At 46.0% G+C, this 12,294-nt stretch overlaps 1 protein-coding gene across 6 annotated transcripts in view; it reads right to left on the reverse strand.

The window, feature by feature from the left end:
- Positions 1-1,416: 1,416 nt before the first annotated feature.
- Positions 1,417-12,294, reverse strand: part of aff3 (AF4/FMR2 family, member 3) — a 36,757-nt gene continuing 25,879 nt past the window's right edge. For 5 of the 6 annotated variants that reach the window (XM_052522206.1, XM_052522205.1, XM_052522207.1 and 2 more), the window contains 10 exons: positions 8,521-10,656; positions 8,249-8,376; positions 7,763-7,969; positions 7,537-7,600; positions 6,833-6,969; positions 6,678-6,749; positions 3,375-3,468; positions 3,211-3,260; positions 2,863-3,068; positions 1,417-2,691 (listed from right to left, as the gene is read on the reverse strand). In XM_052522206.1, coding sequence (XP_052378166.1) covers positions 2,570-2,691; positions 2,863-3,068; positions 3,211-3,260; positions 3,375-3,468; positions 6,678-6,749; positions 6,833-6,969; positions 7,537-7,600; positions 7,763-7,969; positions 8,249-8,376; positions 8,521-10,656 — 3,216 coding nt within the window. In that variant the 3' untranslated portion in view covers positions 1,417-2,569. The remainder of the gene's footprint in view (positions 2,692-2,862; positions 3,069-3,210; positions 3,261-3,374; positions 3,469-6,677; positions 6,750-6,832; positions 6,970-7,536; positions 7,601-7,762; positions 7,970-8,248; positions 8,377-8,520; positions 10,657-12,294) is intronic. The other variant, XM_052522210.1, reaches the window with a different exon arrangement.

The following is a 12,294-nucleotide window of genomic DNA, read 5'->3' on the forward strand; positions in this document are numbered from 1 at the left end:
GGCCCTCGGGCAAAAAAAATCCATGCAGGCAGCCAAGAAGAGGACTAGAGTCATAGAGTCCAAATATAGGGCTGCGTGTAGACTAGGCCGAGTGTGTTACAGATAGTGCGACAGAGAAAGAATACTTTTAAATCTTTTGTCTCGTGCTTTGATGCAGACTGGCCACCAGCCAGTGTCCTCAGAAACCCTAGCCTAACCGGACAGCAGATGGCGCTATTATTCCAGCACGCGCACAGACTTCACAAAATGACGCACGGGCGACATACATGCGGAGAATACCGAAACGTGGTGGAGCTATGATACTTCAGTTCAGTCCAGTGTAGGCCTACTGATACCGGGTAAACCGTTATCCCGAAAGTCTATGTTGTAACCGTGTAGCAATATATGTTATCAGCCGCTGAACATTAGTGGGCCTATGATGATTGGCCGTAATATTTTAGTATATCCAATATTATGCAGACGTGAACAGCAACATCTAAACATCTCAAAATAAGTTCAATTACAATCTCTGCTCCAGTGATCTCACTGAATGGATGGCAATTTGATTCCACGCACGTGATCGGGTGCAATGCCCATTCGTTATTTAATGTATAAACCCGTTAACCCCACAGAAGCGCAGTCCGGGAAATCCGATGCATGAAGTCAAAGCACATGTGATATTTCAGGTTTGTTCCACTGTCATGTTTCATCTACAGTAGCCAAATCTAAATATAGACTGTATGATGCTTTAAAAAAATCCCTCTCAGGGTCTCATTGCGTTGCACCTGTCACGCGGACAGATGTAGGCTAGGCTACATCCTCCCCAGTCTCATTGGCTATTCCGAGTTGTTGCTATGGTTCCAGACAGCGGATGCTGAGGCTTGCCATAACAGTCTTCCTATTGGTGCAAAGGGCATCAGGGTAATAAGTGATGTCGAAAAAAGAACTAGCTCTATCAGACAACCTACTCAGAGAAAGAAAGACAGAAAGATGGGGGAGAGTGAGGGAGCAGAAAGAAAGAGAGGCTACCCACTGGGCACAAACGTCAATTCAACATCTATTCCATGTTGGTTCAAAGTCATTTCGTAGAAATGACATGGAAACAATGTTGATTCAACCAGTGTGTGCCCAGTGGGTAGGGAGTCAGTCAGATGGAGAGATGAAGGAGAGAAGCACAGTCTGATCACAAATACATTTAACTGGAATACACACACACACACACACACACACACACACACACACACACACACACACACACACACACACACCTTCATCTAAATATTTAAAGTTGAGTGGGGACACTAATAGAATTTAGGAAATATCTGAGCGATTACAAGGTGTCATTAAACATGTTCTATTTGGGGATAAATCCTTGTTGTTAGACTTTAGGAGGTCATATACCAACTTTGCTTCAACAAACATGGAGATGCATACAAATTGCAATATCAAAAAGACATTTATGAAATACAATTCGGTATGCAACTTTTGATAATTACATTACACCATATTATAAATAATAATTTTGCATAGACAGGAACATGAATGCTGGCCCATCCACTTGGCAACAAAACCAAATCCCATTGTTTTGGTATTTTTGTTAAAAACAAATAATCTGACACACCTATTGCACATAAAAAGACATCAAAAAGTGAAAGGCATCTCTAAATGTTCTTAAAAGTGCCATCTCACAGTGTAGTCATACAGAAAAGCTAGCAGTAACTTGGTCTACATTTTAGGATGAGGGGTCTGACAGCCCAAAATAAAACTCCAAATCCCAACTTCACCTTTCCCCTAATGAAACCATTAGTCCTGGTAAGGCCCATGGGAGATGTAGTCCAGGTCATATGTCTGTTGTCCTTTTGTACGGTAGAGAAATCAAAGTCCTCACAGGTGCACTGTATGATGTTTCTCTTCCGTTTCCTTTTTAAGACAGTTTCTGTGTGTGTTTTGTGATTACATATGTGGCACGTTTGGTAAAGCAGCGAGTTTGAAGGCATTGAATCCACGTGGAACTTTAAAGATCTGCACAGAGAATCCCAAGAGGAAGAGTAAAAGATATACTAAACAGTTCCTTTGCCTGTTTGTAGGATTAACAACACCTTCCCCCCATACAAAGTGAAGCTCTTTGAGCACCAGGAAAGGCGCTACTGTGTATACATCCAATCCATAATTTATGATACATGCTGAGAATTGAAGTATTAATTGAAGTACTAATCCTTAAAATGTAGAATACAGGGGGAATCGTCAATTTCTAATCACTTGTGTCCCTCTTTCCCTCCTTCTCTTAAAAGCCACGTTGTTGGTTCTCACCCATAAAGAATGATAGAGGCCTCCAGTGGCCAAAAGGCCATGTTAGCATGGGAGCAGCATTGAGGACTTCCTCCATTTTAATGCGGTCAACTGGGTGACAGTCAACTTCCTGTTGGAGTCATGTCCAACCAGCTTATCAGGAGGGATCAGCCAATTGTGAAGAATAAAATTGACTACTTAAAAATGGAGATGGCGCTGCCGGTGCGCTCACAGACACCATAATGGGAACTATATAGGGATACTTTCTCTATCATTCTCTATGGTCTCGCCCCTCCCTCCACTAACCCACATTGGCACTGATGCGTATCCACTGTAGAGCCTGTCTGGTGTACTGGACTGCATGAGCAATACTACTGTGGAGAGTCAACGGCCCCGACAGGGTGTTCAGGTAGTTAAAAAACTCTGGAAAGAGAGAGAGAGAGAGAGAGAGAAAGTGGGGGGTTAGATCACATCTAATAAAACACTGAAACCTAGTCTCAACAAACTGATCTATCTCACTCTCTCTCTAAAAAAAACAAAGAGGTAATTTCAGTCCAATTATTCATTTGCTAATAAAGAGGTAGCCTCTCTTACCCTTGTTGTCTCTGACAAGGCTATCTGCTACCTCCCAGTACTCATAGCTGTAGAGGACACTGTTGGTGATGTTGAGGTGGTTTGCTGCCATCTGGTGGATACGTTGGGGTATGCTGATGAGGGAGGAGGGGGAGCTGCTAGTGTAAGAGCCCAGGGTGAGGGCTGAGGGGCTGGGGGAGAGGGACGAGGGAGGTCCCCCTGTGCCCCTGTCAATGAGAAAAGCACAATGATACTTCGCTAAGGAGAGTCAAATCAACATAGTACTACATTCACAAATATATTGGAGTGATGGAGAAAGAGAGCGAGGGGGAGAGGGGATAAGAGAGACAGAGAGGGAGTCTTTCTTACTTTCCCGAGTCGCTCCAGATTGGGGGAGTAGTAGGCACTTTTGGAGAACTCTGGGATGACAGATAAAACACATTTACAATCTAACCAATCTAATCTAACATGTCTGCTTTTAATTGCATCACACTAAATCCAGCAGTTAAAATAGCTGCTGGTGAGGTCTGTACCTTAAAGTAGTCCAATAGAGCCTTGGAATACTTCAGGGCGTGATCCTTCTTTAGACGAAACATCTGCCAGTATAGGAGAGCAAGGCACCGGAAACTAGGGAACACACACACACACACACACACACACACACACACACACACACACACACACACACACACACACACACACACACACACACACACACACACACACACACAGAGAGAGAGAGAGAGAGAGAAATGCCCAGTAAATAAATACATAATCCACATCCTATAGGTGATTCTTTTCTGGACCGATTGGTTGCTGGACCGATTTATTTAAAAAGAAAAGCAAAGCACATTCTAACTCTTGCTTGGTTTTTTTTTTTTTTTTTTCACCTTTATTTAACCAGGTAGGCAGTTGAGAACAAGTTCTCATTTGACAACTGCGACCTGGCCAAGATAAATCAAAGCAGTGCAACACAAACAACACAGAGTTACATATGGAATAAACAAACGTACAGTCAATAGCACAATAGAAAAAAACAAAAAGCATTTCCCTTTTGTACAAAAAGCATTTCCCTGTTGATGTTATGATTGTGCAAACGTGCATTATGCTGGCTCAAACCAGCAAGACCCCTTCAAAATGTCAACAATGGCACATAGTCGTTTTTTTGTCTGAATCTATTCAACACTGACGCTTGGACGCCCTCTGACGAACCATCAAACAGGCAAACATCAATACAGGACTATTATCGAATCCTCCTACACCGTCTCTGATGGTTGTCGTATGTGGGAAGGCTTGCAAACTATCACAAAGGGAAACTCAGCCACGAGCTGCCCAGTGACACGAGCCCACCAGACGAGCTAAATGCCTTGTAGGCTCACTTTGAGGCAAGCAACACTGAACCATGTGTGAGAGCACCAGCTGTTCAGGACAACTGTGTTATCACGCTCTCCGTAGCCGATGTGAGTAAGATGTTTAAACAGGTTAACATTCACAAGGCCGCAGGGCCAGACAGATTAAAAGGACGCATACTCAGAACATGCGCTGACCTGCTGGAAAGTGTCTTCACTGATATTTTTAACCTCTCCCTGACCCCGTCTGTAATACCTACATGTTCAAGCAGACCACCACAGTCCCTGTTCCCAAGAACACCTAGGTAACCTGTCTAAATTACTATCTCCCCGTAGCACTCACATCTGTAGCCATGAAATTCTTTGAAAGGCTGGTCATGGCTCACATCAACACCATCATCCCAAACACCCTGGACCCACTCCAATTTCCATACCGCCCCAACAGATCCACAGATGACGCAACCCTTATTGCTCTCCACATCACCCTTTCCCACTTGGACAAAAGGAACACTTATGTGAGAATGCTGTTAATTGACTACAGCTCAGCATTCAACACCATAGTGCCCTCAAAGCTCATCACTAAGCTAAGGTTCCAGGGACTGAACACCTCCCTCTCCTGACGGGCCTCCCCAGGTGGTGAGGGTAGGCAACAACACATTCATCACACTGACCCTCAACACGGGGCCCCTCAGGAGTGCATACTTAGTCCCCTCCTATACTCCCTGTTCACCCATGACTGCGTGGACTCGCACGACCCAAAACCGACATTAAGTTTTCAGACAACACAACGGTGGTAGGCCTGATCACAGACAACGATGAGACAACCTACAGGGAGCAGGTTCGAGACATGGCAGTGTGATGCCATGACAACATCCTCTCCCTCACCGTCAGCAAGACAAAATAGCTGATTGTGGACTATAGGAAATGCAGGGCCAAGTAAGCCCCCATTCACATCGACGGAGCTGTAGTGGAGCAGGTAGAGAGCTTCAAATTCCTCGGTGTCCACATCACTAAGGATCGATAATGGTCCAAACACACCAACACAGTCATGAAGAGGGCATGACAACGCCTCTTCCCCCTCAGGAGGCTGAAAAGATTTGGCATGGGTCCTTAGATCCTCAAATTTTTTTACAGCTGCGCCGTTGAGAGCATCTTGACTGGCTGCATCACCGCCTGGTATGGCAACTGCTTGGCATCACTGGGGCCGAGTTCCCTGTCATCCAGGACAACTATATCAGGTGGGGTCAGAGGAAGGCCCTAAAAGACTACAGCCATAGACTGTTCGCTCTGCTACCACACGGCAAGCAGTACCGATGCACCAAGTCTGGAACCAACAGGACCCTGAACAGCATCTAAATCCAAGCCATAAAACTGCTAAATAGTTAGTTAAATAGTTAACCAAATAACTACCCGGACTATCTGCATTGTCCCTTTTTGCAATAACTTTTGGGACACATCACATACGCTGCTTCTACTGTTTATTATTTGTCACTTTATTCCTAGTTATATGTACATATGTTCCTTATTTACCTCGTACACATGCACATCAACTCAGTATTGGTACCCCCTGTATATTGCCAAGTTACCGTTACTCATGATGTATTTATTATACATTTTATTATTGTGCTTAACTTCTTTATTATTTCTCTATTTTCTTTCTCTCTACATTGTTGGGAAGGTACGTAAGCGTTTCTCTGTTAGTGTACACCTGTTGTTTAAGAAGTATGTGACAAATAATATTTGATTTGATTTGACAGGGATTAAAAGCACAAACAATATTTACATCACAAGAAAGACAAGAAAGGGATTGTTGCACATGTTGGTGTTAATTTTTGTAGAGTTTGAAAAAGTTGAGATTTTAATGTTTACAAAGTAGCCTAACTCAGCCACAAAGGAAGCCGCTCCCAAAAATGAACAACCAACATCAACTATTTCTGTGCTTGAAAATTCTAGAGCAGAGGGCATTTAGGTTAGGTGACTATCCTTTTCTCAAACAGTCTCCATCTAATGTTGAATATGCATGAGGATTTGACAAAAACAATCATGATTATGAATGAAAACCATGGTGAAAGCTGGGAGATTGTGAGGGATTGGTAGGCCTACCATAGAAATATGCTGATTGTATAGAGAGTAGGCCTAATTTTAAGCTATTCTTTTTAATGCCCAAATTAGTTGGTATTTCCAGAAGTTTACTCCATCAATGTAATCACAAAATGCATAAATAGGCCATATATGGTTTTAAAAAATGTTGGCATGGTTGCATGGAAGAAAACATTTGATATTTAACATTACATTGAAATTTCCACCTAAACTGTCTGGATTCCATAGATTTTATGGATCTCATTAAACAAACGTTCAGTCAATGTTTCTTGGGTTTTTAAAATTCAAAACGCGTTGACTATCTTACCCCATTATGCAGCTCTTACATTGATCAGAACTTTATTTTTGACCTTTCAACTATTTGGACAATCGTTGCTAGTGACATACCACAGTACGGCCAACTGTTGGTCTTCCTGTCTAGCCCCTGGGCCAGAGTGGTTCTTCAGCTTCATGGCGTACCTGACAACCACAGAGGATCACTGTTACAGTGTGTGTGTGTGTGTCTGTGTTTGTGTGTGCGTGTGAGTGTGTGTTTGTCTCACCTGATAAGCTCTACTGTCTCTGCATACATGGTATAGGGAGACTTGGCCTCCAGTGGTCCCTCCTCCATAGCTTTTCCACACTCCATGAAGGAGAGAGCAGCATCCACATAGTTCACTGCCTTCCCCAGCTTATCCACCTGAGACAGAGAGAGAGAGATACTGGGTAAGAGAGATAGGAAATGAATGAAGTTGGAAGAGCTCACTAGCCACTTAATCCTGTAAAAGGGTCCTTATAATTTTAGCCAACTTATCTTAAAAATGTTACTGATGTCTTTGAAACAGTCTTAAAGTGGCAATATGTAACTTTGTGGTCAAACCGACCAAATTCACATAGAAATGTGAGTTATAGATCTATCATTCTCATTGAAAGCAAGTCTAAAAAGCGGGAGATCTGTTCTATGTGTGCTATTTCTATACTTCCTGGTCTTAAGTTTTGTTTTTGCTTCTTTCACTTTTGGTTTTATTACACCAGCTTCAAACAGCTGAAACAACAATATTTTTGCTTATGAAAAATATCTATTTCACAGCGGATTAGATGGTACAATGATTCTCTACACTATACTAGCTTATTTTGTCACATAAACTGAAATTAGGCGAACTATCAGAGTTTTAGCAACCAGAAAATGACGGAACGATTTTTAACATCCCTAACTCAGTGTTAGAACAGTCCTTCCGGTCCTAACCCAGTCCTGAACCAGTCTCACCATGGCATCTGCACGGTGCTTCATCCTCTTGGCTTCATGCATGTAGTACTCAGCATGATGTGGGCTACAGAGGGATGGAAAGGGGGAGGAAGTCAATAGGAAAGAGCAGACATTATAGCAGATATTATTATGTGGTAGCTACTGACTGCTTCTGACAGTCTAGGTTGGGCTGTAGAATGTGGTCATTAAGACTGACAGTGGGCTTATTTTTCAGTCAGACACTCACGGTTCATGGTTGGTTACGGTTCCTCTCTGTCCCCCTGCCCGTTGTAAAGGAGGTCCCCATGGTTCACACTCGGGCTGAGACTGCCCTGACACCCCAACACAACACTCAACCTCCATCTTAGGCTCTGGGTTCTGTGTTTTGATAGGGGGCTTGGTGGGGCCGAGGGTGTCAGAGAGAGGGGTACTGTCCAGATAGTCCTCCAAGAACCTGCTCACACATACAACCCCCGGAAATACACAGTCAGTACTTCTTACAGTGTTTATGTATGTATCAGCGTGTGTATATATACTGTCGCTTTCACCTGGATTCACCTGGTCAGTCTATGTCATGGAAAGAGCAAGTGTCCTTAATCTTTTATCCACTCAGTGTATATATGTGTGATTGTGTGTGTGTGTGTGTTTGTGTGTGTGTGTTTGTGTTTGTGTGTATAAGTGTCAATGAGAGTGTGTATACGTGTGTATGAGAGTGTGTGTGTTCCAGTCTCACCCGTTGTATCTGGTGTCTGAGTGAGGGTCTAGACGTCTGTGCGTTGTAGACTCTGTGTGGGCAGAGGGGCCGTTGGTCTGGGAGTTGCTCCTCTTACTCTCTCTGTGGTGCTGGACTCCATTCTCTGACTGGGAGGAAACACGCATATTATGGCAGAACCACAGACACCAGGCTGTTGTAGCTGTGAAGTAACAGGGACTTCAGGTCTCAGTAAAGGATAACAATAGTATTCCATGGTAAACTAGCTACAGTGCAACTAGTGTGTGTGTTACCTTGCGTTTCCTCTTGATGTCTCCTCTCTCTGTCTCGGGGATGCACAGGTGTCTCATGGCTTCTTTCTGCTTGGAAGAGGCAGAGGAGGAAGAGTGTTTGTGAGAGGCTGGGGTGCCTGTCGTAGTATCAGGCACTCTGTTGAGCAGGGAGAGGTCTATCTGCACCACCAAGTTTCTCAGGCCTCGATGGGAGGCTGCGGCCAGCTCACGACGTCCAAACGGGACCAGGGTGTAGAGTTTCTGCTTTCCCTGGATTTGGTGCCCCTGGCCTGGATTCGATGCGGTGGTGCGCCTGGGGTAGAGCACTCTGGGCCTGCTATCCGCGGGCCTCCCCGGGCCCTGGTAGCCTCTCCTGGGGATGGGACGCTGGCTTGATGTGGAGTCGGCCGGGACTTTGGTGACGTTGGGAGGCAGATCGGGCTCCGAGTCGGACTCTGAAGAGGCGGAGGAGTCCGTTGGTGGGACAACAGGAGTGGGGGAGGAGGGTGATGGTGGAGGGGAAGGGTCCGGCTGAGACTGTCTCTCTTCCTCCTCCTCACTCTTCCTCCTCCTCTTTTTCTTGGTCCCGTGGCGTTGTGGGTCGATGGGATGGTGGCGGCGCTCGCTGTTGGTGTGAGGTCTCTGCTTGGGCTGGACCGCCTGCCATTCACCACTCTGCTGCTGCTGCTCCTTCCACCTCCTCTTGCACTTCTCCTTCTCTCTCTCCTCCCTTCTCCTCTTTCTCTCCTCTACGTCCTCTTCCTCCTCTGAGCTCTGGACCCAGGGGCGTCTAAGCAACTGCTCCTCCGCCAGTCTTCTCTCTCCCTGTCTCTCCTCCTTTCTTTCCTTCTGTTTCTTCCCCTTCCTCTCTCCTTGTTTTTCTGTCTGTCTCTCTACCTCATGTTCCCCCTTTCCCTCTGTCTGCCTGTCCACCTTCCTCTTTGGTGCATGGGTCTCTCTCCGGTTGTCCACCTCCTGTTCTCTCTCCCTGGATTGGGGCTTCCTCTGTAGAAGCTTTGAGTGGGGAGCAGGGGCCCAGTACTTGACTTTGGGTCTAGGGTTGGGGCTGAATTTAGCGCGAGGCTCAGAACTAGCTTTGGAGTTAGGCAGAGAATGTGGCTTTGGGCTGGATTTGGAACAGTGACCAACCCTGCTGCCGGTCTCTCTGCTAGGCTCTGTGGTGGGTAAGGTCTTGGCCCTGGGTGTGGGGCTGAGACTGGTACTGAGTCTGGTTGTCAAACTAGGCCCATTACTGGGTCTGGGGTTGGAGTTGGAATTATGGCTGTGTCTGCTACTCTCCTTAGGCCTTTGTCCAGAGGTTGATAGGTGTTGGCTTTTGGGGTCTAGAGTGCGTGCGTGTTTCAAGCTAGGCTGAGAATGAAGCTTGGGACTCGAGCTAGGACTAGGCCTGGGTCTGTGTTTGTGCCTGTGGCTCAGCTCAGTGGTCAGTGCAGGGGCTGCCTTGGCTGTGGTCTTGGGAGTGGGAACAGGCTGGGTCTGTGTGGATTTAGGCCTGGAGCTGTGCTGAGGCGGAGGCTGAGGATATGGACTGTGTCTTGGCTTGCTCTTGGGCTCAGTGCTGGGTACAGGGGCAGTCCAGGGCCTGATTTTGGGTCTATGGCTCGGGCTGGTTGTTAGGCTAGGCCACGTGGGAGGCCTGTAGCTTTCCTGATGAGGACTCCGAACCTGAGGATAGCGGCTGGGGATAGAATGAGTAAGGCTAGGACTAGGACTCCTAGGGGGGTGCTGGGGAATGGAACTAAGGCTGCAAGTAGCTCTGGGGCTTGGGAAGGGGCTTGGACAGACACTGAGGACCGGGCTAGGGATGGGGCTGTGTCTTGGGGTGGGGCTAGGACTGGAACAGGGGCTGGGGCTGGGGCAGGGGCTGTAGCCAGGGCTAGGCCGAGGGCTATGCCTGGGGCTGTAGTTAAAGCGCGGGCTGGGAACAGGGCTCTGGCTGGGGCTGTAGTCCTCTCTGATCCCCCAGGGTCTGGATGGAGATGGAGCTCTGTGGGGGTCTGGGGAGAGCGACTGGTCCTCTGTAGCTCTCTGGGCGTGGTCGTGATTGCTGGGATCCTGGTCGCAGGAAGAGGATTTTTTGGGGACTTTTTTCAGCCACTTATCCAGCTGCCACTGAGTGGTGGAGGGGTGATATATCTGAGAAAACAGAGAGAGGGATGGAGACGGATGACAGATTTAAGGAGAGAGGGATGAGGGGAGAAACAGTCAGGTAGGCTCAACAAAGGAGAGGGATCATGTGATACAGGTTGACTTTTAAACATCCACATTGGTTTTAAACAGTAACTTGCACTATAATTAACTGGCAGAAAGTGCTTGGACTATATTCAATCAAAACAGATAGCCTGGTCTTGGGGTTAAGCCAAAAACAACAATCGTCCTGATCAGCGAGAAAAATACCAGGTGTTTAACCAGGTAGGCTAGTTGAGAACAAGTTCTCATTTACAACTGTGACCTGGTCAAGATAAAGCAAAGCAGTTCAACACATACAACAACACGGAGTTACACATGGAATAAACAAACATACAATCAATAATACAGTAGAAAAAGTCTATATACAGTGTGTGCAAATGAGGTAGGATAAGGGAGGTAAGGCAATAAATAGGCCATGGTGGCAAAGTACTTACAATGTAGCATTTAAACACTGGAATGGTAGATGTGTAGAAGATGAATGTGCAGGTAGAGATACTGGGGTACCAAGGAGCAAAATAAATAAATAAATACAGTATGGGGATGAGGTAGTTGGATGGGCTAATGACAGATGGGCTATGTACAGGTGCAGTGATCTGTGAGCTGCTCTGACAGCTGGTGCTTAAAGCTAGTGAGGGAGATATGAGTCTCCAGCTTCAGTGATTTTTGCAGTTTGTTCCAAACCTTGGCAGCAGAAAACTGTAAGGAAAGGCGGCCAAAGGACTTTGGGGGTGACCAGTGAGATATAGCTGCTGGAGCGCGTGCTACGGGTGGGTGCTGCTATGGTGACCAGTGAGCTGAGATAAGACGGGGCTTTACCTAGCAGAGAATTATAGATGACCTGGAGCCAGTGGGTTTGGCGGCGAGTATGAAATAATAGTTGAAAGGCCAACTAAACCGTACAGGTCGCAATGGTGGGTAGTATATGGCTTTGGTGACAAAACGGATGGCACGGTGATAGACTGCAGTCAATTTGTTGAGTAGAGTGTTGGAGGCTATTTTGTAAATGACATCACCGAAGTCGAGGCTCGGTAGGATGGTCAGTTTTACGAGGGTATGTTTGGCAGCATGAATGAAGGATGCTTTGTGAAATAGGAAGCCAATTCTAGATTTAATTTTGGATTGGAGATGTTTAATGTGAGTCTGGAAGGAGAGTTTACAGTCTAACCAGACACCTAGGTATTTGTAGTTGTCCACATATTCTAAGTCAGAACCGTCCAGAGTAGTGATGCTGGACGGGCGGGTAGGTGCGGGAAGCGATTGGTTGAAGAGCCTGCATTTAGTTTGACTTGCATTTAAGATCAGTTGGAGGCCACGGAAGGAGATATATACTGTATATATTCAGATAGGATTTTCCCACAAAAATATTGATGTGTTGAATGAAGACCAATGCAATATAAAATAGTCCTTGAAAATACAAATGTTTATAAAGTGTGTAGGGAGGAACAGGATGAATGAAAGATGAGGAGGGTAGGTCTTATGGTCACACTGTTCTGTGAAGAGAGAAAGACTAGGGGGGGATAGAGTGACAACATGAGAGAGAGAGAGAGAGAGAGAGAGAGAGAGAGAGAGAGAGAGAGAGAGAGA

This window comes from Oncorhynchus keta, chromosome 7, assembly GCF_023373465.1.
Source record: "Oncorhynchus keta strain PuntledgeMale-10-30-2019 chromosome 7, Oket_V2, whole genome shotgun sequence".
In the NCBI taxonomy this organism is placed as follows: domain Eukaryota; kingdom Metazoa; phylum Chordata; class Actinopteri; order Salmoniformes; family Salmonidae; genus Oncorhynchus; species Oncorhynchus keta.